The sequence below is a fragment of the Malaclemys terrapin genome, chromosome 4 (assembly GCF_027887155.1).
Source record: "Malaclemys terrapin pileata isolate rMalTer1 chromosome 4, rMalTer1.hap1, whole genome shotgun sequence".
In the NCBI taxonomy this organism is placed as follows: Eukaryota; Metazoa; Chordata; order Testudines; family Emydidae; genus Malaclemys; species Malaclemys terrapin.
In genome coordinates this window covers 131,768,229-131,796,210 of record NC_071508.1, presented here as the reverse complement: position 1 = coordinate 131,796,210, position 27,982 = coordinate 131,768,229, and the positions used below count along the sequence as shown (strand labels likewise).

Here is a 27,982-nt window from a genome sequence, read left to right as displayed (position 1 = left end):
TTTTACCTTGTCTCCTCCTCTTCTTTTTTACTTTGATGGGATTTACAATGAGTTCCTGGTCAAAGTCTTCACAGCTGATTATGCTGAACCGTTGTGAAGAAGGTTGACTCTCTCTATGCACTTCAGACAATGGTTGGTCTCCACTTGTCAGGAGACTAGAGCCACTGTCCACAGAATTTACTGAACTGCTCCTGCTTCTTGATTCACTAGCTACCGAACAGCCTCTTTTTCTTGTTTCACTGCTTAAGTCCCCCACTCTATCAAGACTTTTCTCCGACACCAGTGTTGTTTCCAGATCATCTTTCACTAAAGAATAAAAGTCATTTTTATCACCAATAATTCTGGGGGAAGGAACCATTTTTATTTTTTGGTGTGTTTCCACTGAAGGGCCAGGCAATACAGATACAACCACAGATAGCGGGCTCTGCAATTTGGGACTCAAATCTGGTAACGGACTCAGCAATTTTGAATTTGCATCTGAAACTGACAAAACAAAAAGAATAACACACACACTAAGTAATTAGAAGTACAGCTCTTGGAGAGCGTCTTAAGAAAAGTAAGGTTTTAATTCCCAGAAGGTATGCTGTCTAAACCAACAACATTTCACATCAATACTGTGCAGTAATCTTATGTAACTCATCTATATAGCTCAATTCATGCTCCAGTGTCTGCACAAAGCTTCCATTAATGTTAGCCAGAGTTATGCCTGTATATTGAAAGAGACATAATCCTTTAGGTTTCAGAACCCAACTGTGTGCAGTGCTGAGAGAGACTCCTACACCCTCAACTCCCATTGTCTCCATTGAGGCGTTTAGCATCTCGCAAGATCATGCCCCTAAATTTAATCCCCCAGTTAAACCATTGTGGTCAAAATCAAAGAAAACAATGTTCCAAGAGGACTTCTTTCCAATAGCACACAGAATTAGAGGTTGCATATTTGTCTGGATCTCTAGTCTTGCATTCAAGAGCATTTTAAGAATTTAATTGTCATGATTGGTTTTTTTACATTACTATTGTACCCAGAACACTTAAAAAAAAAAAAAAAAAAAAAATCACAAGAGGCCTGTGGGTGAAACGCTGCTTAAATAACAAAGCTATTCTTGCACATCTATGCATTAAGATAAATGAGAGAGAATAAGTCTCTAGAATTTGTAGATATCTTATTTAGTAGTATTTTGTTAGTACTGGAGCAAAGATTAAAAACCACACACAAACAGCATTAAGCAGCCCAAATGATATAACGGCAAGTAATGCCGGAGAGATGTCTATTTCTCATGCTAAAGTGATATCTGCACTGCATGAGAGCATATCTGAATCTTTGTTTCCGTCTGTGGATGCATTTGATATTTTAAAATTGTTCAAGTGCATATTTCCTTCTGTTTTATTTTTATCCATGATTTTTCATACTGCCTTTTACCACTACAGAAAGAGCACCACTAAGATGAACAAGTTCATTTCAGCTCTGCAAGACCTTTGTTTGACACAATTTCATCCAGTGCTTGTGATCCCTTCCTATACTTATGGCCACTTTTATGAGCACAAAGAGTATAAAACTCATTATCCAACACAACCACAAGAAGAAATTAGAAAAGACGGTCAATGAAACATTACCAAGGGAAGGGATAATGCACATCTAGAGTGTGCTGCACTCCAGCAATCACAACCTCGTGTGTCATTTCTTGGGGACTGCTGCCAGGTGGAGTAGGTTAGAGTAGTTCCCAAGTCATGGCCAATGCAGAGCCACCCTCAGAAGCACAGAGCTATAACCTTTTCTCTAATGGTTACCTTTTTTAGCTACAAAGAGCAGACACTTGGCTCAGTTGAGAATCTAGGCCTTTTGTAATCTTAAGAAACAGGGAGACAATTCTACTGAAGTTGCTAGAGGAAGTTTCTTTAAAGGAACAATACAAGAACACTTTCCATGGACCACTTTCTTTAAAAAGATACAAATTAAAGTTGACAAATCTATACAAACCTATTGATACAAGTCCTTCAGGTCTACTTGAAATTCTTATTATGTCTCTATCTCCCTTTAAGAGAAAAATCTCATTGCTGGTACACGACACAGACACAATATCACCAGATCCTTCCAAGCCACCTATTATAGCCTGTTAAAAAAAAAACAAACAAAAAAAAAACAAAAACAAAACCACACACATGTAAAGAGCATTAATTAAAAAATGACTACTTATACTTAGGGCCCTACCAAATTCACAGTCCATTATGGTTAATTTCACAGCCATAGAATTTGAAAATTGGTAAGTTTCACGTTTTCAGCGGTTTAAATCTGAAATTTCCACAGTGTTGTAATGGGGGGGGGGGGCTGTGCTTCCGACCCAAAATGGGATGGAAGGAGGTGGTCATAAACCTGCTGTACGGGGGTCATGGGATTGTCACCATCATTTCTGTGCTGCCTTCAATATTTTAAAAAAAATAGGTGATTAAAGACCAGCTTCTATGTCCATATTTAAGCACCTAAATAAGTGGCTTGACTTTCAATAGTGCTGAGCATCCGCAAAGAAGAATTCATACTGAGGTGTCTGGAGACCCAAACACAAGGAATATTTAAAAAATGCAAATGATGCATACAACTACCAGACATTATCATAATTTTACACTACTGAGGATTTTGACTCTCTAACCATCTGCTCATTCGTTAATTCCTGTCCAAGAGATTTGAATCAAATCACAACTTCAATGAGAGTGGTTTGGGGAGGGAGAAGAGCTCTGACCACAAATCGTCAATATAATTTGTACTAAAAATAGAGGGATAACCCAATAATAATGACACTACTAAAGGTGTGTCTTCTCTCTCATATATACCTTTTAAATTGGAGAAACTGCTTATAGCTTTCTCTTTATAGAATTCAGAGTGGTAGCCATGTTAGTTTGTATCAGCAAAAAGAACAGGAGAACTTGTAGCACCTTAGAGACTAACAAATTTATCTGGGCATAAGCTTTCGTGGGTTAAAACCCACTTCATCAAATGCATGCAGTGGAAAATACAGTAGGAAGAGATATTTTTTTTAATATATATATTTCACACACACACACACACACTGGACCCTCGCTAGAACACGCATCTATATAGCGCGAATTCGCATGTAACACGGTCGCGGCCATGGATCCCAAATTTAATTACTTTAATTGCAATTCATTTTAAGTTAGTCCCTGCGTTAACGTGGTACCACGCATGGATCCCAAATCCTGTGTTCTAGCAAGGGTCCAGTGTTTATAGATCTTCCAACTGTATTTTCCACTGCATGCATCTGATGAAGTGGGTTTTAGCCCAAGAAAGCTTATGACTAAATAAATTTGTTAGTCTCTAAGGTGCCACAGTACTCCTCATTCTCTTTTCTTTATAGAATGTAAGTGCAATACTTGTGGGGGGAGGCGGGTTAAGTTTTGCAAAGGGGTGATGACGGTAGTGGAAAGGAGAGGACAAACAGTTTGATAATACATTATTATACATTGACAACTCCCTTAAGCTTTTTTTTCTTTAAACATAAAGCATGAACAACTAGAATTTTAGTTATACGTACGTTTCCCTAGGTGTGTGGAATTCACTTTAGGCAATTAATTTCTGTACTTTAGACTGTAAACCTTAGATTGTATAAATTATTGTAGATATTAGATATCTTTTATCTTTATGACAAAATTAACGTAACCAATTCTAAAACCTTTTATTAAAAAAAAGTTTAACGCCTTTTCTTAGGTCACCACAACATAACAAATGCAGACAAATATGCAGATACAGACAACAGTTAATACTGATATGATGCCAAACTGTTAAGGAACGAAAAATGCATCCACTAGATAAACCTACCTGGTTCATAGTGTCAAATAAATAGATACTATATTCGTTCCAGCTCAACACCCATCCTTCCTGGGAAAGGCAAGAAATGAGCCCAAGGTGTTTCTCTGGGAAGCTGTAATTTCCTTTGTCAGATGACTCCAGCCGAGGATACAGTTCAAAGGGCTTTATTCCTCCAGCAAATAAATCTTTTAAAATAAATGTGGCCTGCACAGTTCCATGGACATCAGACTTCCAGAGGCGGAGCCCAGGTCTTGAGGCAAATAGTGTCAGGTCACTTTGCTTACACAGTCCAGGTATAAAACATGCTCCATATTTGCCAGTGCTAAGATGTAAACAAAGATCTGTAAGAAACTTGTAATCAATTAAAAAAAAAAACTGAAAAAAGAAGAAACTAAGGTATTTAGTCACTGAGTTTACAATCACAAGTTGAACAAAACAGTATTTTCCCTTGTTTCCATCAACAAGGTATTATGGAAATCCATAGTCTGCAACACACAAGTTTGAGTTAACATGCATTAATCAAGGATATAGCCTCAAAACACTGAACTGTTCTCTCAACTCTAGGGAAAGTGTGGGTTGGAGAAGACAGAAAGAAGAGTGTCCTCCCAATATCTCACAATCACGATGATGCCCTCCTTCCTCAACTCTTCCCACAAAAGCGATCCCTTATTGCAGTGACCCTTCCTCCAGAGGAAAAGTCTGCACACTGTTCAGACTTCAGATGACTCTAGAATCACTAGGGCAGGGATCGGCAACCTTTCAGAAGTGGTGTGCCATGTCTTCATTTATTCACTCTAATTTAAGATTTCGCGTGCCAATAATACTTTTTAATGTTTTTAGGCCTCTCTCTCTAAGTCTATATTATATAACTAAACTATTGTTGTATGTAAAGAACATAAGAATTGCCACAAAGGGTCAGACCAAAAGTCCATCCAGCCCAGTATCCTGTCTGCCGACAGCGGCCAATGCCAGGTGCCCCAGAGGGAGTGAACCTAACAGGTAATGATCAAGTGATCTCTCTCCTGCCATCCATCTCCACCCTCTGACAAACAAAGTAAATAAGGTTTTTAAAATGTTTAAGAAGCTTCGTTTAAAGTTAAATTAAAATGCACATCTTATCAGTTTAGTGTGATCCTTGCCCTTGCTTTTCCTTGCTGAGTTTTCCAACGTCTGGCATGTATCTGGATACTTTAAACTGCACACAGGCTTCCGAGTGATCAGTTGTTAACCGGCTCCGAGAGGGACAGAGGACAGATTGCATGTGTGAAAATACCTGTTCACACAGGTATGTGGATCCAAATGATGAAAGCATTGCAAATGCAATTTTCTTCAAACAGTTAAATTTCACTGGCAGGGACGTCCAGCAGATCAAAACAGAGGCCCCATGATCTCTCTCGGTAGCTTCAAGTGCACTCCGCAGATCTCCAAACTTTGATGCCCACAATTCTGAGCTTTTTAACTGAATGAGCTGCATTTCTAAATCTTCAACACCCATCCACTGAAATACAGACAAATACAAGTCGCTTTTGTTGAACTTTTCAGGTTTAAATATGAAAAAGAAAGCATTAGGCCAAATCGCTGGAAATCTTGAAATCTGTCAGAAAATTCTGATACCAGTTCTTGCCTGTACATTCCAATCTCATCGACAATGACAGTGCAATGTGTCGATATCTCTTTTAGGTATTGGAAGTAGTGAAAAGTCGAAGTTCGAATATCCCGAGAAAAACCTGCTAGTTTTACAACAAATGCCTTCCAGGCTTCATAAAGATCTAGAATGGTTTGCTCTGCACCCTGGAGACAGAGGTTGAGTTCATTTAGGTGAGCGGTGATATCAGTTAGAAACATGAGCTTACACAGCCATTTATCACCATCCAGTTCGGGGTAGTTTTGTGCTTTTTCCGACAAAAAGGCCTTGATTGCATCAAAACAGTTTACAAAGCGCACCAAAACCTTGCCACGACTTAGCCACCAAATGTTGCTGTGAAGTGGAATGTCGTTATAAGCATTGTCCATGTCTCCTAGCAGTGCTTGAAACTGTCTGAGTCAAAGCAGATCGAGCAACAAGGAAATTTACAATTCGCACCATTGTATTCATCACATGATGAATTAGAAATTTTAGCAAACAGATTTTCTTGATGGATGATACAGTGAAATTTGACTGTCGGGCAGCCAATTTGATCTTCAAGTAACTTTACAAATCCCTTCTGTTTCCGACCATGGCAGGAGCACCATCTGTTGTCACACAAAATATTTTTCTGATGTCAACTCCTTGTTCTTCAAAATGGTTTACAAAACTTCCCCCTATATCTTCCCCCTTTGTTGTGCCAGGCAGGGGTTTTAGGCAACAAAGTTCCTCTTGGATTTCATCGGAAGCACAGTATCTTGCAACAACTGCCAAACGTAGAATGTCACTTATATCCACGCTTTCATCAACTGCAACACTAAACACTGCTGTGTCTTTTAATGCAGTCGTCTACTTTTCGTTAATGTTTTCTGCCATTTCGCTTATGCGTCTCTCAACTGTTCTGGCAGAGACAGGCAGTTCTTTTATTCTAGATACAATAGTATCTTTATTTGGCAAATCATTGAACAAAACCTCCGAACTGCTGAGAAAAACTTTATATATTCCCCATCTGTAAACAGCTTTCCGTTTTTTTGCAGTGCACTGTGCAATCTTGTACTGTAGCCTGATTTTTACTTACACTTAAGCATTTAAAAACACTGCTTTGCTTCTCATATCCTGCTTCTGCCTTTTTGATCGATTCAGTCTCGTCTGCTTCATCAAGAAAGGTTTTCTTGTGCTTCATTTCAAAATGTCGTTGAACGCTTGATGTGTGACAAACAACACTTTCACAACAGAAATCACGAAACAGCACGGTCCTTCTTTTCAATAAATCCAATGTGTCTGTCCAAAAATGCTGAAATGAACAGACATCTAACTTTGCTTTCTTAGGACATTTTATCAAATGTACCCCTCAACTCACAGCGGAAAACAAAAATCGCGACAGACAGCACGCACAACGTCAAACGTAGTGCGCTGTTCCACATGGCGTGGTATAAGCAGCAAATCGGGACCTAAAAATATCCCAGTGGCGCTGGAACAATTTTTAAGGTGGGGGTGTGCTGAGCTGTGCCCCCTCTTGCACCTGTCCGCATCCCTCACTGCCCCAGGCTGGACCCCAGCTGGCAGGGGGCCGGCAGACAGAACCCCAGGCTGGTAGCAGAGTGCCACTGAAAATCAGCTTGCGTGCTGCCTTTGGCATGCATGCCATAGGCTGCTGAACCCGGCACTAGGGAATGATGATGGATAACTTCCAGCCTCTGCAAGCAGTGGGCAGAACTCAAGTCTTGTATGCTGATCCCCCACAAGCCAATGGCATTACCACCTCTGGAAGAGTCCCCTCACTTATAGAAATAATCCAGTCACAATAGCTGTATTAGAGTTACTATAGCCCAGTGGTTGCATAGGATGTGGGAGGCCCAGGTTCAATTCCCTGCTCTCCCATGGACTTCCTGTATAACTGTGGGCTTGTCACTTACCCACTCTATGCCTCAATTCACCCATCTGTAAAATGAGGGTCCCTGAAAGGAGGTGGACACTACCAGGACAAAAACTGAACATTAAAATGTCATGAAAATGATGCCCCTACGACTGAGTTACTCACAGGATACACACACGGGCATATTCCTAACACCTGTATATTATAAACATTCCTTCAACACTCAAATATCCTCAGGCTGTGTAAACATATACAATTACTGACAACATATTTCAGTTCCCAGACTGTCTTTTTTCCTTCCATATCCAAGATTAAGCAACAGGACATGCCAGAAAACCATGTTACAAGATTTTTTTTTAATATTATAAAAACTAAGAAAGTACTTTCAACTTAAGACACCTTTTTAAATATTTGCTGTATCCTTTCACTATTAAAGAGTCAATCATAGCAGAAAGGTCTGAGACTATTCTATCACTTTCATGTTACATAGGAATTCTAAAAGCTCACCCACAAAATTGAACTTCTTTGGTGACTGCTATGTTTGTATCAAGCCACAGCAGCTCCCAAGTTGGTGGGAAGAAAGTTAAACTTTATAGTTTAAATGGAAAGAAACATCTATGCACAGTAGGGTTGCCAGAGGGTTACACAGTCAGTCATATTTTTCAACAAGACAGAGTAATTTCATTGAAAAATAATAATTGAAGGAATAAGGATAGTTAAAACTCTTAAGAGTAGGATATTAATATAAGTGGCTGCGGTGGCTAATAAGTTTGAGCAGAAAATGATGCTGTATTATTTCACTGCTCAGATCACTGGGTCTCTACAGTCTATTCTGAAAAGCTAGAATTAACAGATGTGCCTGCATTAAGATTTGAGAGTTACTTTTTTCTGGGCTGTGTTCCAACTTGCTTGACAGATTTTTCTTCTGTGTAAAAAAGTAGTGTTCTCTGTAAAGTAGAGACCAGCAGCACTTTCTGGCTATAATCCAATTGTACAACTGAAGATGGCTCTTCCAATACCAGACTGGAGTTGCAAATACCCTTTAAAGACACATGAAATTAAAAGTCAAGCCCTTTTCGAATTAAAATATCTGGTAGTATTTTTTTTTTTATTAGAAAGTGTACTGGTTGCTTTAAGTACTAACTAGGGCTGTCGATTAATCGCAGCTAACTCACGCGATTAACAAAAAAAATCAATCACGATTAATCACAGTTTTAATTGCACTGTTAAACAATAGAATACCAATTGAAATTTATTAAATATTTTGGATGTTTTTCTACATTTTCATATAAATTGTATTCTGTGTTGTAATTGAAATCAAAGTGTATATTATTTTTATTACAAATATTTGCACTGTAAAAAGTGATAAAAAAAACAGTATTTTCCAATTCACCTCATACAAATACTGTAGTGCAGTCTTTGTCCTGAAAGTGCAACTTACAAATGTAGAGGGGTTTTTTTGGTTACATAACAGCCCTCAAAAAAAAAAAAAAAAAAAAAACAATGTAAAACTTCAGAGACTACAAATCCACTCAGTCCTACTTCTTGTTCAGCCCAATCACTAAGACAAACAAGTTTGTTTACATTTACAGGAGATAATGCTGCCCTCTTCTTATTTACAATGTCACCAGAAAGTGAGAACAGGTATTTGCATGGCACTTTTGTATCTGGCATGTAAATACCTTGCAATGCCAGCTATGCTAAACATTCATATGTCCCTTCATGCTTTGGTCACCATTCCAGAGGACATGCTTCCATGCTGATGACACTCATTAAAAAAAATAATGCATTAATTAAACTTGTGACTGAACTCCTTCGGAGAGAATTGTATGTCCCCTGCTCTGTTTTACCTGCATGTTGCCATATATTTCATGTTATAGTTGTCTTGGATGATGACTCAGCACATTGTTCATCTTAAAAACACTTTCAATGCAGATTTCACAAAACACAAAGAAGGTACCAATGAGAGATTTCTAAACATAGCTACAGCATTCGACTCAAGGTTTAAGAATCTGAAGTGCCTTCCAAAATCTGAGAGGGATGAGGTGTGGAGCATGCTTTCAAAAGTCTTAAAAGAGCACCACACTGATGCAGAAACTACAGAACCACCAAAAAAGAAAATCAACCTTCTGCTGGTGGCATCTGACTCAGATAATGAAAATGAACATGAGTCGGTCCACACTGCTTTGGACTGTTATCGAGCAAAACCCATCATCAGCATGGAGGCATGTCCTCTGGAATGGTAATTGAAGATGGAGACATATGAATCTTTAGCATATTTGGCATGAAAATATCTTGCAACGCTAGCTACAACAGTGCCATGCGAATGCCTGTTCTCACTTTCAGGTGACATTGTAAACAAGAAGCAGGCAGCATTATCTTTTTAATCACGCAATTAATTGTGATTAATTTTTTTAATTGCTTGACAGCCCTAGTACTAACAGATTAAATAATACTCAGCGCTTTCAAAAATTGTCCCTTGAATTCATTCAAATGGATTTCAAACTCTGACATCCCACTGGTCTGTGTGAATTATACGTATAGATAACTCTATACTATGAAGTTCAGTTTCTACTGGCATACTAGCTATCACATTTGTCTGAGTTCAATGGGAACTCCACTACACATTCTCCCATCCACGTTCCTCCATCCAACTGATGGAGTTCACAAGAGAATGAGATGCTGATCCAGTTAGTGGCATTAAATCCTTTAGTGTCTGTCCAGAGTAGAAAGAACTGAGGTGAGATTGGGAGAGCATTTCCTCCCTCAAGTAGATGCAAGTTAATACCTTTATCCTCAATGTAATTCCAAGCTAAACCTTATGTAACACATTACTTATATAGTCCCTCAGGAAGATTAAATTCAGTGGTAGTATTCTGCAAAGCCACGCAGTGGGCCCCAGCTTCATCTTCATTGTACACCGCGGGATACTGAGATATGAAGTGCTTCTGGAGAAGCACTGGATCACTGTGGTAAGGAAGTGCCTTGCATTGCTGAATAGTAACCTTACCAGAGAATTAAAAAGGGGCACTGGTTGGACTCTAAAGGAAGCTGCATCCAGTCCACTTCAGACAGATAGTTGGTGGGCATGACTGGGTGAGAGGGAGAGAAGTAGATGCAAAAGTAGATAAAAATGGGAGGAGACGATCACTGTCTACATTAGTTGTAATGAAGAAACCACAGTGCTCCACTTGCCTTACATATAAGCAACTTGACTACGAAGAACTGAAGATCTACCCATCTGCTAAATACACCTCTACCCCGATATAACGCGGCCCGATATAACAAAAATTCGGATATAATGCAGTAAAGCAGTGCTCCGGAAGGGGAAAAGGGGGGCGGGGCTGCGCACTCCAGTGGATCAAAGCAAGTTCAATATAACGTGGTTTCACCTATAACATGGTAAGATTTTTTGGCTCCCGAGGACAGCGTTATATCAGGGTAGAGGTGTATTTAATTAACATTCTTTCAGACAGTCTTAAACCAGAATTTTAATCTCCAAAGAAATATTTACCTGGTCTAAATCCAGAGCAGAATAGACAATTTTCCCTTTGTCATCACCAGAGAATAATTTCATTCCATTGGGACTCCAAGCTAAGGCTGTGATGCTGCTTTTGTGGATACCAGCCACATCAAATCTCCGAAGCTGCAAATTGACACCAAGGGAACACAAGAAAGAGTAATGGGGAGGGGGAAAAACAGACCCTGGGCATATTCAGTGACTCAGCTTCAAGTATTAGCTCTGAATTGACAAAGTTAAAGTTATCTTCATTCCTAATCAATTTTATTTAAATTTCATCATACATCAAGAATTTCATGGAGGCGTTTTTGACCAAGCACATTGTTTAAGAATGCTACTGAAGAAAAAAATTAATATTTTCATAAGATTAATACATGATTAACAACATACAAGATATTTAATTATACATGGATTTCCTGATCCTCACCATTTTAGATGTGCAAAATCATTATACAACAATTTATTAGGAAAGAACATTTATTTGCCCTATAGTACCTGTGTTACTTCAAGATGACGATGTAATTGCAGATCCCACCATAGGTGCGCACACACACAAGCTCAAAACCTTTTTTCTAATAATGTCTGGTGGGATCACAAATGCAGCCGGGCATAAAGAGTGAAGTGGCCACAACCCTCTTTCAGTTCCCTTGATAAATGAAGACTTTGTTAACTGATTACTCCAAAACCAGGGATGGAGGGCAAATTGTGGAATCTACATTGACATCAGGTTGAAGAACCACACCGTTACTGTAGGGTAGGTAACCATTTTACTAGGTTTGTGTGTCAGCGTGGATCCGGCAAGCAGTGTCCTCTTCAGGATGGCAGGCATGAGGACTATCAGCTGCATTAGTCAAACAGAGAGTAAAGTACCCTAAACTTTGGGTCTGATCTGGCAGCCAAATCCTGTGCACAATGCTTGACCCAGACCCGAGCAGGTTGCGCCACATAGCAGCTTCAGCCATCCCACCCTTTACCTCCTCACATGGTAGCATGAGGCAGCACAGATGGCATGAGCAGGCCTGATGGACACTGCTAGACAAACGACTCGGACCATACGCATTTGTCGTGAGAGCCACACTGACATAGTCAAAGAAGATCATATTTAACATCAAAGAAGTTGTAACCAAATTTAACATTTACTTGTTTGTTTCTTCCAGGTAACGAAGAGACAAGTTGAAAAATTGCAACCCGGCCTGAAGCTGTACCAACAGCAACAAGATCATCAAAGCAGCTCAACAACTTTACAGCAGTAATAGATTCAGTCTTCCCCTGTTGAAACAAGACAAACAAAATTGCAAAATTAAAGAAGTTTCCTGAAAGAAAGATCTATAAGCACTAATTTGCCACCAACAGCTAAAGAAGTATTGAAAATCTTATGATAAAGCCAGGCACAAAGTTAATTTTTACCTCTAAATTGTATTTTTTCATCTGGTTTAAATGTCTGCAGTACAGATAGAGCATTCCAATGCTACTGCCCACAGCAATGTAGTCCCCATTGGTATCAAGCGCCGTGAGGTACACCACAATGGAGCGAAATCCCTTTTGGACCTTCGTAGGAATGGCATTGAGGAGATAGTACAGGGGGCAAAACTCCTTAAACGTAACTGGTAGAGCTGCAGATGCCATGTTAAGGGTTAGTTTCAGCAGCTTACAGGTTGGAACAAACACATTTACTTCACACTAAGGAAACCTGAAAAACAACAAGCACCTTTAGTTAAAATGTATTCTTCCAAATGAGCTAACAGAATAGCTGTAGTTTGGTACAAACAGCAACCAATTAAAAAAAAGTCTCACTTAGTAGAACAAATCATTCTACAGCAAGAAACTGAACATTTCCGCTCAAATTGAGTCAATATTACCATCAGTGCCAAATGGTGTCCATTGTAATTACCCAACAGTTGATAAGCAATTTTCTCTCCAATCTTGACCAGCACAGATCTGCCTAGACTGAGCCCAAATGCAGCATTCCACTCACATAAGAGAGGGAAAAGCATCAATTGACTATGGTACAATTCATTCCTATTTGGTTACTGAAAGAGTAAAATCAGATTAGCATAAGATTAAAAGAACTGTGCCATGCAGTGAGCACTCAGAACAAAACATGCAAGTACATGCAGGAGAAAGACTCCTGTAAACACTGGGATCAATCCTAAAAGCACAGAGCCAACACTACAAAAAAAAAAAAAAAAAAAAGGGAATCTGGATGCACTCCCCCTGAAGGTCGAAACAACAGACTGGACTTCTACATAGAGTGCTTCCGCCGATGTGCATGGGCTGAAATTGTGGAAAAGCAGTATCACTTGCCACATAACCTCAGCCATGCAGAACACAATGCCATCCACAGCCTCAGGAACAACTCTGACATCATAGTCAAAAAGGCTGACAAAGGAGATGCTGTCATCATCATGAATAGGTCAGAATATGAACGAGAGGCTGCTAGGCAGCTCTCTAACAGCACATTCTACAAGCCATTACCCTCTGATCCCACTGAGGGTTACCAGAAGAAACTACACCATCTGCTCAAGATGAAAAAGCACAAAAACAAATCTGCACAGACACACCCCTAGAGCCTCAACCAGGGGTATTCTATCTGCTACCCAAGATCCATAAACCTGGAAGTCCTGGAGGCCCCATCATCTCAGGCATTGGCACCCTGACAGCAGGATTGTCTGTCTATGTAGACTCTCTCCTCAGGCCCTACGCTACCAGCACTCCTAGCTATCTTCGAGACACCACTGACTTCCTGAAGAAACTACAATCCATTGGTGATCTTCCAGAAAACACCATCCTGGCCACTATGGATGTAGAAGCCCTCTACACCAACATTCCACACAAAGATGGACTACAAGCCGTCAGGAACAGCATCCCCGATAATGTCACGGCAAAACTGGTGGCTGAACTTCGTGACTTGTCCCCAAATGTGAAACAGTTGTGGGTGAGGACGATGTATACCTTCAAGTCAGCGGCACTGCTATGGGTACCCACATGGCCCCACAGTATGCCAACATTTTTATGGCTGACTTAGAATAATGCTTCCTCCACTCTCGTCCCCTAATGCCCCTACTCTACTTGCACTACATTGATGACATCTTTATCATCTGGACCCATGGAAAAGAAGCCCTTGAGGAATTCCACCATGATTTCAACAATTTCCATCCCACCATCAACCTCAGCCTGGACCAGTCCACACAAGAGATCCACTTCCTGGACATTACAATGCTAATAAGCAATGGTCACATAACCACCACCCTATACTGGAAACCTACTGACCGCTATACTTACCTACATGCCTCCAGCTTTCATCCAGACCACACCACGTGATCCATTGTCTACAGCCAAGCTCTAAGATACAACCGCATTTGCTCCAACCCCTCAGACAGAGACAAACACCTACAAAATCTCTATCAAGCTTTCTTACAACTACAATACCCACCTGCTGAAGTGAAGAAACAGATTGACAGAGCCAGAAGAGTACCCAGAAGTCACCTACTACAGGACAGGCCCAACAAAGAAAGTAACAGAACACCACTAGCCGTCACCTTCAGCCCCCAACTAAAACCTCTCCAGTGCATCATCAAGGATCTACAACCTATCCTGAAGGACGATCCCTCACTCTCACAGATCTTGCGAGACAGGCCAGTCCTTGCTTACAGACAGTCCCCCAACCTGAAGCAAATACTCACCAGCAACCACACACCACACAAGAACAAAAAACTAACCCAGGAGCCTATCCTTGCAACAAAGCCCGTTGCCAACTCTGTCCACATATCTATTCAGGGGATACCATCATAGGACCTAATCACATCAGCCACACTATCAGGGGCTCGTTCACCTGCACATCTACCAATGTAATATATGCCATCATGTGCCAGCAATGCCCCTCTGCCACGTACATTGGCCAAACCGGACAGTCTCTATGCAAAAGAATAAATGGACACAAATCAGCCGTCAAGAATTATAACATCCAAAACCAGTCGGAGAACACTTCAATCTCCCTGGTCACTCAATTACAGACCTAAAAGTGGCAATAGTACAACAACAAAAACTTGAAAAACAGACTCCAACGAGAAACTGATGAATTGGAATTAATTTGCAAACTAGACACCATTAAATTAGGCTTGAATAAAGACTGGGAGTGGATGGGTCATTACACAAAGTAGAACTATTCCCCCTACTGTTACGCACACCTTCTTGTCAATTGTTGGAAATGGGCCATCCTGATGATCACTACAAACGTTTTTTTTCTCCTGCTGACAATAGCCCACCTGGAGGATAGTGGTGGTTTAATGTACAGAGGAAGATATCAGATTAGAAGTCTCATCCTTAGTCCTTTACATTAATTCCTACCTCAACCCAAGATAGTTAAAACTAATACTTATCAGAAAAACAAATCCACTTTTGACTCTTTGTGCTACATTTGGCTTGCACAATTAAAAACAGTTTAGGCAGTTTCATTTTCTAGTAGTTACACAGTTCAGCTTCACTTTGAGGTACTACTGGACTTTGAGGTACTCCAAAGCTAAAGAGTCCTCATTTGTTTTTTTTAAAACAATGAAAATATTTGTTTTGTAGGTTATTAAACACAATGGGCCTAATCATCACTCCTTCCACCTTGCACAGTCACTTACCGCTGTGAAAAATTAATGCAAAGGTATAAAACACTCCACAATCAAAATGGCCATATTTGATACCCTCTTTGCGCAAACATAAAAGCTCAAGACAGAGGAGAATCAGGTTTCAAACATACATCTTGAGTTTAAACTACTGGACAATGATCTTGGGTCATACATGCCTTCTTCGCTTTATTGATTATTCAAGGACAGCAATTGTATCTACTTTTCCCCTTCATTACTCATATCAGGGAAACTGAAGACAAATGGCTGGAATAAACTGTTTTTCCAGAACAATTTTAGGAATGGTTCTGCATATTTAGTGGAATCAGCAATTGTCATTTTCAAAAACATGATTGCCATATGTGACAAATCAGGGCAGGATAAGTAAGAGATTTTGCAGTGGAAATATAAGCAGCATGAAGTGCCTTACGATTAAGGCTGCAAGTCCGTCACGGAGGTCACAAATTCTGTGACTTTCCGGGACCTCAGTGACTTCTGCAGCCACCGGTGCCACTGACCACAAAGCCAGCCGCACCAGCTGTGCTGGGGCAGTCTCAGGCCATCACGTGCCTCCGCCCGTCGGAGTGCCCCCTCCAGAGCACCCAAGATTTAGTCGGAGTATATAGTACATGTCATGGACAGGACATAGCCCATGAATTTTTCTGTACTGCCCGTGACCTGTCTATGACTTTTACTAAAAATACCCATGACTAAACCTTAGCCTTACTTATGATGCATTCCACAACCCCATGAAGAAAAGGCACTCCTTCCTCTTCAATCCACAAAAACCACAGCCAACCTCTTTGGCTGTTACTTCTCTAGTCTCAATAATGGGGACTATAGCTCAACAGCTGTGAAACAGCGAAAAGGAAAATGGTCTTGTAATTAAGGCACAAGACTGGGAATCAGGAGATGAGGGTTCAATTCCACGCTCTGCCAGAGACTTGTGTGACCTCAAGGAAATTATTGCATTTCTCTATGCCTCAGTTCCCTGACTATACAAAAATATTTCCCCTTTCTCACCCTTTGTTTTGTCTATTTAGATTTAAGTTCTTTAGGACAGGGACCATCTCTTATTATGTATATGCACAGCACCTAGCACAATGGGCCCTAACCTCAGTTAGAGCCTCTGTGCACTAAAATAAAATAGTTTTCCAAATTATTTAAGGGGCAACTCAATTTGTGCCCCCAATGCTCTCATTATGAGACTTTTTATTTTTAAATCAATAGTTTACATCCCATTGAAAAATACAGTCTTCAAAAATCTTACAGTTCTAGCACCAGGATACTGTCAATGATTTAAAAGGTGTCGCTTCAGAAAGGTTGCAAACTTTCCATTGTTGTGTGTGTTTAAAGAGCTAGTGGAAGCCCAGATTTGGACAAAATTAATATATAGATGTTACTAAGATTTTTATTTATGTTTTGCTTGCTAGTTATAAATCCAAATTATGTGTAAATATATTTTTATAGAATACAAAGTGTTTATTGTCAAGAACTTTTAGAGTAGTCCACCTTGTACCCCCACAGGCAATGCATATTCACCACCTGACACAAAGATAGAGAGATTCAAAAAGCATGAAAGCCTAGAAATACTGTCCTGTTGCACAAGTAACTACATCACTATCCTTTGAATTGGTTCAAAAATTATTAATAACTGAAAAACTTCAAACTATTCAAGATTATTTTACTCTTAAACAAATGAGCTCTCACATTTGCAAGACTGATACTGTGAGTATTTGAAGGAGTCAAACATATCACAAGTATGATTAACAGTCCCCATCTTCGGACACTTGCACAGTGTATTTAGGTTCCAATCCTACAGAAAGCTTAATTTTACTTATGTCAATAGTCTTACTGAACTCAGTGGATTACTCATGAGCTTAAAGGCAAGAATATGCATAAGAGGTTACAGGATCATGGCATTAGTTTGCAATATCACTATTTTTCATAATCATTCATTTCTAAGGTGTTTACCAAAAAACTAGCAACTTTAAAACATTTCAACTTTATCGTGTTGCATATATATATATATAACAGCAGCTGAACAAAAACTAAGTTTCCATAGTTAAAATATTAAATTATCTATAGCTCATATTGTCCACTCTAATTAGCTCATGTCAAATTGCAATAGTTTTCCCCCACAAAATCTTTTTGCAGAGAAAGGAAAGTAACAAATGTTACTTAAAAGCACTCCTGTGACCTAAGAACTGGGAACTACATTTATGAAAGTGGTCACACAAAGTTTATTTGCAGTTTAGCTTAAAATAACTTCCGGATTTGTGGCTTTAACTACAGCAGCATCAACCTTATTGTGCTGATGTCGCAACCATGTTACAAGACTTTATTAACTAACTAAATTTCTTATTCAGAAAAATAATCACAAGTCAGCACATTTTAAACTATTAATTAAATAGCCTGACATTCTCTGTCCTGCCTCCATCCCCACACACTGCAAACTGTTTTAAGAGACACCACAGAGAAATTTGGTTAGAAAGTTTGTTTCGTTTTCTTTTTTCTTTAATTCTCAAGTAAAACAAAAAAAGTTTCCCACTCCACACCCCGAAGAAATAAAAAATGGGATGGGGAGCGTGAAGCTGCACATCTTTATAATTAGAGAGCCAAGGCAGGCAAGGTAATATCTTTACTGGACCAACTTCTGTTGGTATTAACCTCCCCCAGCTTGTCTCTCTAATATCCTGGGGCCCACACTGTTACAAATAGGCTGCATACCTCCTTCTAACGCCACCCCAGGTTTTACAATGTTTACAGGATAGCTGACCAGATTAACCGAATCAAGAACAAACCACCGGTACTGGCCATGCGCAACAGATTCCCCCCGGGGAGAATTCAACAGGCAGCGAACAGCAGAGCGGCAGCAGCTTCGCAGGGCTGCTGAAGGATGAAATGAAGCGGGGCTACCGAGCCCCTCCAGCCCCTGTGCTCACCGAGGGAAGCAGAGTTTAAAGCGGGTGCAAGTACCCACAGCCTCGCAGGGGGGCGAACGATCCCCCCCCCCCGTTTCCCTATTTCAGCCGCTGCTGGAGCCCCAGCGACAGAGCCGCAAGGGGCAGGGGAGACGTGGGGAAGAGGAAAAGGGGCGGTGGGGGAAGGGTTGATGGAAAAGGGGTGGAGGCGCGAGGAGGAGCCCTGGGCGGCGGCTGCCTGACTCACCTCAGCAAGGGGCCGGGCCCCTCATGTCTCCCGGCCGGGTGGGGGCTGCCGCTGCGGGGCCCCGGGCGAGGGGAGACTAAGCCGCTGGACCGGGCGCGACTGAGCGACGGCTGCTGGGCCCGGGGCGGGCGGGGCCGGACGTGAGCGCACTTCCGAGGGAAGGCGGGACGCGGCCCGGCCGGGGGCCCTATCACGGCGGGGCTCGGGGCATGGCAGGTGAGCGAGGCCCGCGGCCCCCGGGGGCGCATGGGGGGAGGAGGGGTCTGTCTGTCTCCAGCCGGGGTCGGGTGCCAGCCGCGTGCGCGCACAGGGGCGCTGCCTTCTCGTGGTAAGCCCAGTTCTGGCGCCCCTCCGAGGGCACGTGAGCCGGGCTGCACGCGCATCTCGTTCGTTATATTCCGTTATTATCGTTACATTTCCAAATGCGAAGGAAATTGACCAACGCGGGCTGCGGGGCCTCGATCCCGCGGACCCGTCAGCCTGCGCAGCCCCGGGAAGCCACGGGGACGGGACCCCTCCCGTGCGTCACGTTCGGGGGTGGCTAGGTGTCTAACCACTGACAGCCCCGAGTCTTCTGAAAGTTTCTTACTTACCCCCCTTCATTCCTTGTCTGTTAATATTGCATTTTATCAAATTAGCATTAATGGGTGTTCGTAAAGTGCCAGGGTTGTTTAATGTTCGTGAAGCACTTTGAGATCCTCAGATGAAAAGTAATTTAGCTGTGTAGAGAATTAGCATCAATTGCATCCAAAGAAGTGGGTTGTAGCCCACGAAAGCTTATGCTCTAATAAATTTGTTAGTCTCTAAGGTGCCACAAGTACTCCTGTTCTTTTTGCGGATACAGACTAACACGGCTGTTACTCTGAAACCACCAATTGTAGGTACAGCCACACTCAGTGTATGTTTATAAATAACAGTATTATTATTACTAGCTGCACTACCTCTGAAATCTTAGCTTGCTTTATATTATCCAGAAACTGTTTATGTGATGAACAGTAAAGTTGAGGACAGAAATTAGGTTATCATTTGAATCTGCAATGATTGCAGATATGAGTAACTACATAGATGAGTAGTCCTATTGAATCAATGTTCTACTGATGCTCACCTGTGTAAAATCAATCATGTACATAAATTTTTGCAAGATCAAAGCCTTGCATTGTCATTAAAATCCTGTAAAAATATAAGGTGACATTTTGGCCCTATTGAAGTCAGTGGCAAAACTTCTATTCCCTGCAGTAGTGCCAGGATTTCACACTTCCTACCCTGGGAAAACCTACTGAAATATTCATGATAGAGACCACTAGGTAAAAAGGACTTGGTCCTAACAGAGTTAGTGACTAGCCAAGAAGTGCTATATTAAAATTTGACTTCAGAAAATATAGCCATTACTTGTATTGGCAAAATACTATAGGATTGCTTATTAGTGGTTTTACAGCATTAGTTAGGTGTTCTAATGGAATACCTCAATATGCAGTTTATTTTTTTCAATACCCTAAGAATGTGGTTATTTTACACTGAAAGGTTGACAGGCTAGAAACTTGATTTATGATTAAAGTTAGTAGGATGCATGTAAACTACATTTTATTGAGTCAACATTCAGGAACAGAACAGCGAGGAATATACTGCATGAAGCCACATACAACTATAATGACAACATAAAACAGTGCATTGATTTGCTATTGTAGATTTTTAAGAGTTTGCATTTTCTCTCTCTCTCTTTTTTTTTTTTAAGCAGCAAAGAGTCCTGCAGCTGTTGCTCAAAAAAAACCTGTCTCATCTGTCAGTGCAAGAAAAATTAAAGATAACACAGCAGACTGGCATAATTTAATGATGAAATGGGAGACCCTGAATAATAATGGATTTACTATTGCAAACAAAATTGTAAACTTGAAAATTGGCACACTGTGAGTATGTTACAAATAATGACAATGTAGAGGTCACTTTTACTGTGAAACTAGTTTGTTTTCCTGACTGGGCAGCTTTTCAAGAGTGGACAGGTTTGATATTCTATACCAGTAGCATTTTGTGATTGTTTAAAATCAAAAGATTGAAATTCAGGTAAGGCTGTTTAAGGTAAAAATTGGATAACCTCATAAGGGCTGTATTTGCAGCAAAATGTTTTTATACATACAAATAATAAACAAATATTCAATATTTAAAATGCTAAATTACAAAATTAGGGTTTGGTCCTACAAACCCTTACTTGGGTGAGTTTTCTCTGACCATGTTACAAGATATCACTGAGGTCAAGAGCTTTGCAAGATTAAAAAAGGGATTGGCCATTTACATGAATAACAAAAAAGCATCCTGAGTTACAATAGTAAAGATTTAAAAAAGCCAATAACTTTGGAAGCGACATAATTCCTGCTTCAGGACATAAGACAACCTGTAACTAATGGGAATTAGGAAGAAACTTTCCTTTTCCTGGTGGACAGGCTATTCCTTAATTGTCTAATGTAGGGTTCTTGTACTTTCCTCTGAACCATTTGGTACTAGCCACAGTTGAACACTGAACTAGCTAAACCATTCATCTAATCCTTTACAGCAATTCCTTTGTACTGTTCATGTGAGAAAGAGCTTGTAGGCTCAAGCCTTTTGTTAGTTGTGTAGAGGATAGCATAGACTTTAAATTCCTACAGTCTGTGAGTAAAGGTGTGCACAGGTATTTACACTAATATATGTTTTTGTTTAGATTTAAAGATAACAAACTGGAGATAGAATGTGACAACATTGCCTCTGACTGTGGAAAGCTGTCTCTAGACTATAATGAAGAACTTGAGATGTTCTGTGCAGAATTGCTTGGGACCCTGGAAAACATGGTAATGTTCATTTGTTTATCTTTCAAACTGTATATTCCCTAACCTGATGAAGCATTGTTGGCAAGTGTGTTTCTCCCCTAACTAAATCATTTTAAACAATTACTGAAAATAAACTTTCATAAGGCTTTCATTCAGAGAACTACTCTAACTTTGGATACGAATGATTAGAAGTACTGTGTACTATGTTTATTAGATTGACTTGAAAATTTAAAAGTTGATCTTACATCCCTCTCCTGGCTCCCCCTCTATTCCCCTTTTCATAGTGTGATTTTAAAAAAAAATCTGCAAAACAATACAATGCCAATATTGTACCTATTGTCTATTCTTTCTCATCCTAAATATGTTCGAAACAAAACAAGCCTCAAGTTAGAAAGAGGATAGAACAGTTCAAACCTAGTATGTTGTGGTATCAATAAGCATATGTCTATGCAGCAGTTAGAGGTGTGATTGCAGCACGTATAGGCGTACCTAAGCTAGCTTTAATCTAGTTTGAGTAACAATAGCAGTTAAGCACAGCTGCACAGGCTGTACAAGCCCACCTGGGACCCTGTGTACATACATGACCAGCAATCCCATGCAGCAACAGCTTCACTGCCATTATTACTCACCCATGCTAACTTTATCTAGCTAGCGTATATGGACATGTTGTAGTCACACCTCCGATAGCAGTGTAAACACACCTAAGGACTATATTTTGTTTGATTGGACATAATTCAGTTTCCAGTTTTCCTAAATGCAGTTCTGTGTTACAGCTCCCATCTCTTTAGGAAACAGAGTGGACATTTGTTATCTAACCTACTTAATGAATTGTCACCCCAATAATTTTGGAAATAGCCAATACAGGTGAAGATTAGTGACATTCCTACTGCAATAGTAGTTCATACCTTCACAATGGTATAGTAACCTAAATTAAAAATAGAGAAGAAGTAATACAAATCAGAAAAAATGTACAGCCTATTCACTTTGCAGAAATAATTTCATGCACCTCATTGTTAACTTACTCTGAATTTTATTTCTTAATTAGAATAACTTTAATATCCCTTAGCTATAAAGAAAAATGCCTGTTAAAATGATATTGGTTTGATGTTAGATTGAGCAGTTCTGTGCAAACTGGAGAAAATTCCAATGATTGGTATAAGCAGGAAAATACTCCAGATTCCTCAACAAGTTTGGTTCTCTGGAGGAAGTAAGAGTAATGCTTCTGTTTCTTAGTTTGAGTTACTGTCATGACTTAGCCCATTAAATGCACTGATGTAAGTTATCATTCCTGTTGAGCAATTAAAGTCCAAGCATCTTGTGTTGTATTAGACAATGCATATATACATACTTTATTTTCCACTGTTTGTAATCATATGTACCATATATTCAGGAGTTTACAGCATGACCATGATGCTCCTAAATTCTTTACTGTAAGATGCTGCTACCAGCCTCAATGATTTTATTAATGGTTTCATAGATTTCAAAGCCAGATGGAACCATTGTGATCCTCCTGTATAACACTGGCCATAGAACGTCCCCAAAATAATTCCTAGAGCATATCTTTTAGCAAGACATAAAATCTTGATTTAAAAATTGTCAGTGATGGAAAATCCACCAGACCCTTGGTAAATTGTTCCAGTGGTTAATTACTCTCACCATTACAATTTTACACCTTATTTCCAGTGTGAAGTTGTCTAGCTCAGTGCTTCTCAAAGGGGTGGTCCGCGGACCGGTGCCGGTCCGCAAGCCATCGGCTGCCGGTCCGCAGCAAGTTTCCTCACAAGAGCGTTGAATAGGATAATAATATGGCACCGGTCCCTGGCACATTGGGGGGGAAAAAAATTGCCGGTCCCCCACATCAGATAGCTTGAGAAGCACTGGCTAGCTTCAGCTTCCAGCCATTGGATCATGTTATACCTTTCTCTGTTAGATTGAAGAGCCCTTGTTAAATATTTATTCCCTGTGTAGACTATAATCAAGTCACCCTTTAACCATCTCTTTAAGCTAAACAGATTGACTCGAGGAGTTCAGTCACTATAAGGCATATTTTCTAATCCTCTAATCATTCTTGTAGCTCTTCTCTGAACCCTCTCCAGTTTATCAACATCCTTCTTGAATTATGTTCATCAGAACAGGACACGGTATTCCAGCAGCGGTCACAGCAGTGCCAAATACAGAGATAAAATAACCTCTCTACTCCTATTTGAGATTCCCCCGTTTATGCATCCCAGGATTGCATTAGCTTTTTTGGCCATAGTGTCACACTGGGAGCTCATGTTCAGCTGATTATCCTCTACAACCCCCAAATCTTTTTCAGTCACTGCTTTCCCCATCCTATATGTATGGCCTACATTCTTTGTTCCTAGATGTATATACATTTAGCCATATTAAAAGGCATAGTGTGCTTACACCCAGTTTACCAACCAATCCAGATTGCTTTGAATCAGTGACCTGTCCTCTTCATTATGTACCCCATCTCCAATTTTTGTGTCATCTGCAAACTTTATCAGTGATGATTTTATGTTTTCTTCCAGGTCGTTGATAAAAATGTTAAATAGCATAGGGTTAAGAACCTATCCCTGCAGGACCCCACTAGAAACAGACCTACTGGATGATGATTCTCTATTTACGGTTACATTTTGAGACCCATCGGTTAGATCTATCAGTTGTTACCTTAGATAATGCACAATAGTTAATTCTCTTCTGTCTTTCTAATCCTTCAAGATTACTATTATGGAAAAGTGCCCACACTGCAGTTAGCACTTACTATCCTAATTATTGGCAGTTTTCAGAGGGAGTAAAAGATTGAAATTGCATAGAGACTGAACTGATTTTCCATACCTAGAGGTGATCCTACCAGGTTAAGGCTGAGGGACGTTGGTAGGGAAGCTTGCACTTTCAGTGCCTGTGTGGTACCTGTTCTGTAGGAAAGAGCAACTTTCACCCTCAGTCCAGACCCTTTCACCAGTACTAAATTGTTATAAAGGAAGAAAACCAAGAATATTGAGACAGAGCTTTACCAACTTTCTGGGTGGTAAACTTGGATTTAGGATTTAAAAAAAAGACTAAAGCTAGGGAAATGTTCAAAATAGAAGTAAATAAACTGTACATGCAATGTTTGAAACACCAAGTGTTTCTCACATGAAATCTCTATATTAGTCCCACTAATAGCTATTTTTTGCAGCCATAAAAGTGACTTAGAAATTTCATGAATCTGGTTGAGGTAGTCACATAAAGTGTTTTTGAACTTCATTAATAGTTAATACTTGTAAGATCTTAGTAGCATAAAATGCCCCAAATGTTTATTAACTTGAAACTCTAATCATTCTCAGGCAAAAATACAACTGAAAATGGAAAAACTGTGTTCAACTACTAAAGGAATTTGTGATTTAGAAACATATCATTATAAAAATGGAGATTGCAGGACACCACTCTTTCACACATGGCCCACTACATACTTCTGTAAGTAGAATATTGTTTACTTGTAAGTTATCCATTAGTATTTCCCAATGAGGAGCATTTTAAAGGACATTTGATGTCATTTGAAATTGAAATAGTAATTTAGAAGAACTGAAAAAATATGCCCTGTTAACTTGTATCTAGATAAGATTGTAACTTTGCCTTATGTAATGAGAATCCGTCTTTTTATTGCTTACTCAGTTAGAGAAGTTACTGCACTGGTTCTCAAACTTTTGTACTGGTGACCCCTTTCACATAGCAAGCCTCTGAGCGCGACACCCCCCTTATAAATTAAAAACACATTTTTATATATTTAACACCATTATAAATGCTGCAGGCAAAGTGGGGTTTGGGTTGGAGGCTGACACCTCGTGACCCCCTGAGAGGTACCGACCCCCCCGGGTTGAGAACCCCTGAGTTTCTGCATGAATTAACTTAAAGCAGTGGTTCTCAAACTATGGGGCGCACCTCCGTAGGGTGGTGTGGGAATGTGTCAAGGGAGATGTGAGCTGTGAGACTATTTATTCATTTATTTATTTATTTATTTATTAAGAGCCCTGGCTGTTAGCGCCAGGCGGCTGGGGCTCCTGCAGAAGGGCTGTGCACACCTGGGAGGAGGGGATAAAGGGGCTAGACGGAGCCCCACCGCCAGGGCTCTCCTTCTCCCCTCTTCTTCCCTCTGATCCAGAGGATGACCAGACTGAGGAAAGAGAAGGCTCATCTCACTCTACCACCAAAAACAGGGAATGCAGATCCTTCCAGCATTCACTTGGTGACAGAGTGTAGGTGAGGCCTTCTCTGCCTTTCCAGTTATTTAACAATCTAAAAAAACCTAGCAGGCTTCAAGTGCATCTGTTTGACAAGCAGCATTAGTGCAGTTTTACAACTCTTGGAACTCAGAAACTGGATGGCAACAGATTTGTTTCTCTGATTAATTGGAAGTAGTTCTTTTGTGCAGTGTGTCCCCTGCTCCTCAGTTCACTGCCCTAGAATAGTGGGATTCTCATGTCTTGGTTTCTGCTGACCAGAATACTGGCAGGGGAAAGGGGATGTGCTGGACCCTCTGTTATTGAAAAAATCCAAATAAATGTGGTTGTAATAATTTTGCCTACAATTCTGGCTGAATTCCATGGGAATTTTTGGTGAACAAGGAATGCAGGCTTGGGCCCTTATTGTCAAATATTTTGTTCACTTACTGGGTCCAGCAATTCAAGGGACAATAGCCAGAAACATTTTTTAAAATATCTTTACCAGCATTACTAGTAACTCCATACATTAGACAAACATTTCAGTTTCAAACGATTTTCACCATTTATTCTTGACTCACAAAGAGTGTAGTTAGTTAAACAGATCAGTATTACTTCCTGGTGCTCAAGCACTTGCACTATTTGGGTTAATATAGTATGCAGATTATGGTTTAGTTGCCCCAAAATATCAAGGTATCCAGAAAATTTATGCAGAGTTTTTATTCAAAGTATTATAAAACCTTTACATTTTTAAACCAACATGTCCCTTGAAAGAAATGGGCTTAAAATAATACCATTTTTATAACTGGTTCTAAGACACTGCTGTTGAGATGTAGAAATAAAAGGGGATTTTATACTGAAAAAGCATCTGTGTGGTAGAAATGTATCCAATACATGAGCAATAAATTTGGCATTTCATATTGCAATGAAGAGGAGTGTTGTTAACTACTGTAAAGATCAGGATGGCTGACTGACCTAAAGAAGAGGGGGTAGTTATACAAGCTTGCATAATTGATTAAAAAATGATTAGTATAGCACAAGTATTGATTTATTACTTTTTCAGAGCTGCTTATATATGATTAGAAATGGTGTGTGTAATTGTTCAATCCATTTCAGATGAGGTTTCTTTCAAGCTTACTGAAATGTACAAGAAGGAAATACGACTTAAGCAAACGATTGTGCAAGAGATTGCTCATACTGCTGACCAGGATCTTATGATGGTTTATTTATCGTCTTGGTTGTACCAGCCCTATATTGAGAACAGCAGCAAACTACTGCTAGAAAGCATGTTGCTAGAAACAGGACATAGACAAGTGTAGCATTTAAGACTACTTCTAATGATACTCATGTGACACTGAAGCAGCAACAAACTGCAAGGTTAATTATACATTGTATTTTTATAAGGTTATTAAAATGTTTTTTTCCTCTGTTTGTATTTAATTTTGTTTAATTTGTCACTCCTCCTCTTGGTTGATATAAAGCAATTATCTAAGGTACTTATATTATCTCCTTCGCTGTAGTATCTGAACACCTCACAATTTTAGAGGTGCTATTATCCCCAAATTACACATGGGGAACCAAAGTAGGGAAAAGCTAAGGGCCAAATCCTCAAAGGCATTTATTTGAATTCAGTTGAAATCAATGGGCATTAGGTGCCTAAATACCTTTGAGGATCTGGGTCTAAGGTCACACAGAAGACTGCAGTGGAACAGGGAACTGAACCTGCATTATGGGAGTCTTAGGCTACAGCCCTCACCCCTGGACCATCATTCCTGACACCAAACTTGACACCCACTGAATGTCTTGCTACTTCTGTTTTGAACTGCCACACTACACAAAATCAAAAACAAAACATGTTCTGTTTTTTCCTTATGTACATACCACACAGATTTTCTGAAGTTTCAGGGTGGCATAGGCAATTACTAAGATCTGAAACAGTACCACTGTGGCATGAGAGTTCTGCCATTGATTTAAATAGCAGCAGAGTCAGTCCCTTAATGAAGTAGCTTTTCTTATAGTGAATATATACAGATCTAGAAGTATCACTATATCCAGCTTATTCTCGCTTCCCCCAAACAATAAAATGCCTCTCTCTGTTCTTACAATATGACTTTCCTATGTTGAAAAACTACAAGTTATGAAACTATTACACACATTGTAGAGCTATTTATAAGCATCCTTAGGTCTGCTCCTGCCAGCTACAATAAGATGACTGTTAGCCCAAAACAAACAGTTGAAAGAGGAGTCCTTCTTTCTGACATGCCAAAAATTGAATGATCATGGAAATATTTACTGCTTCCCCCTAAGTGGTCCTCCCAGGACAGGGATGAATCTGCTGTGGTAGCGGTTCAGTGCTCT

General features: G+C 40.0%; 2 protein-coding genes across 6 annotated transcripts in view; one reads left to right on the top strand and one right to left on the bottom strand.

Moving 5' to 3' along the window:
- The window catches only part of TECPR2 (tectonin beta-propeller repeat containing 2), a 75,381-nt gene extending 56,642 nt beyond the window's left edge, over positions 1 to 18,739 (bottom strand). For 2 of the 5 annotated variants that reach the window (XM_054025339.1, XM_054025340.1), the window contains exons 1-8: positions 18,622 to 18,739; positions 12,245 to 12,527; positions 11,978 to 12,106; positions 10,832 to 10,963; positions 8,200 to 8,357; positions 3,827 to 4,139; positions 1,976 to 2,108; positions 7 to 483 (exon numbers count right to left, since the gene is read on the bottom strand). In XM_054025339.1, the coding sequence (XP_053881314.1) occupies positions 7 to 483; positions 1,976 to 2,108; positions 3,827 to 4,139; positions 8,200 to 8,357; positions 10,832 to 10,963; positions 11,978 to 12,106; positions 12,245 to 12,463 (1,561 nt within the window). In that variant the 5' untranslated portion in view covers positions 12,464 to 12,527; positions 18,622 to 18,739. The remainder of the gene's footprint in view (positions 1 to 6; positions 484 to 1,975; positions 2,109 to 3,826; positions 4,140 to 8,199; positions 8,358 to 10,831; positions 10,964 to 11,977; positions 12,107 to 12,244; positions 12,528 to 18,621) is intronic. The other 3 variants (XM_054025341.1, XM_054025343.1, XM_054025342.1) reach the window with 2 other exon arrangements.
- A 17-nt stretch (positions 18,740 to 18,756) lies between these two features.
- Positions 18,757 to 27,052, top strand: CINP (cyclin dependent kinase 2 interacting protein). The gene is made up of 5 exons (XM_054025344.1): positions 18,757 to 18,837; positions 20,357 to 20,525; positions 21,314 to 21,440; positions 24,752 to 24,881; positions 26,741 to 27,052. The coding sequence occupies exons 1-5, from the start codon at positions 18,831 to 18,833 to the stop codon at positions 26,941 to 26,943; spliced, it is 636 nt and encodes a 211-aa protein (XP_053881319.1). The 5' UTR covers positions 18,757 to 18,830; the 3' UTR covers positions 26,944 to 27,052.
- Positions 27,053 to 27,982: the final 930 nt, after the last annotated feature.

Bases quoted from the DNA above. Each gene is read 5' to 3' on its own strand.
- CINP (XM_054025344.1), top strand. The intron at 20,526-21,313 runs GTGAGTATGTTA...GTTTTTGTTTAG, and splicing joins AACTTGAAAATTGGCACACT to ATTTAAAGATAACAAACTGG. The intron at 21,441-24,751 runs GTAATGTTCATT...AATCATTCTCAG, and splicing joins TTGGGACCCTGGAAAACATG to GCAAAAATACAACTGAAAAT.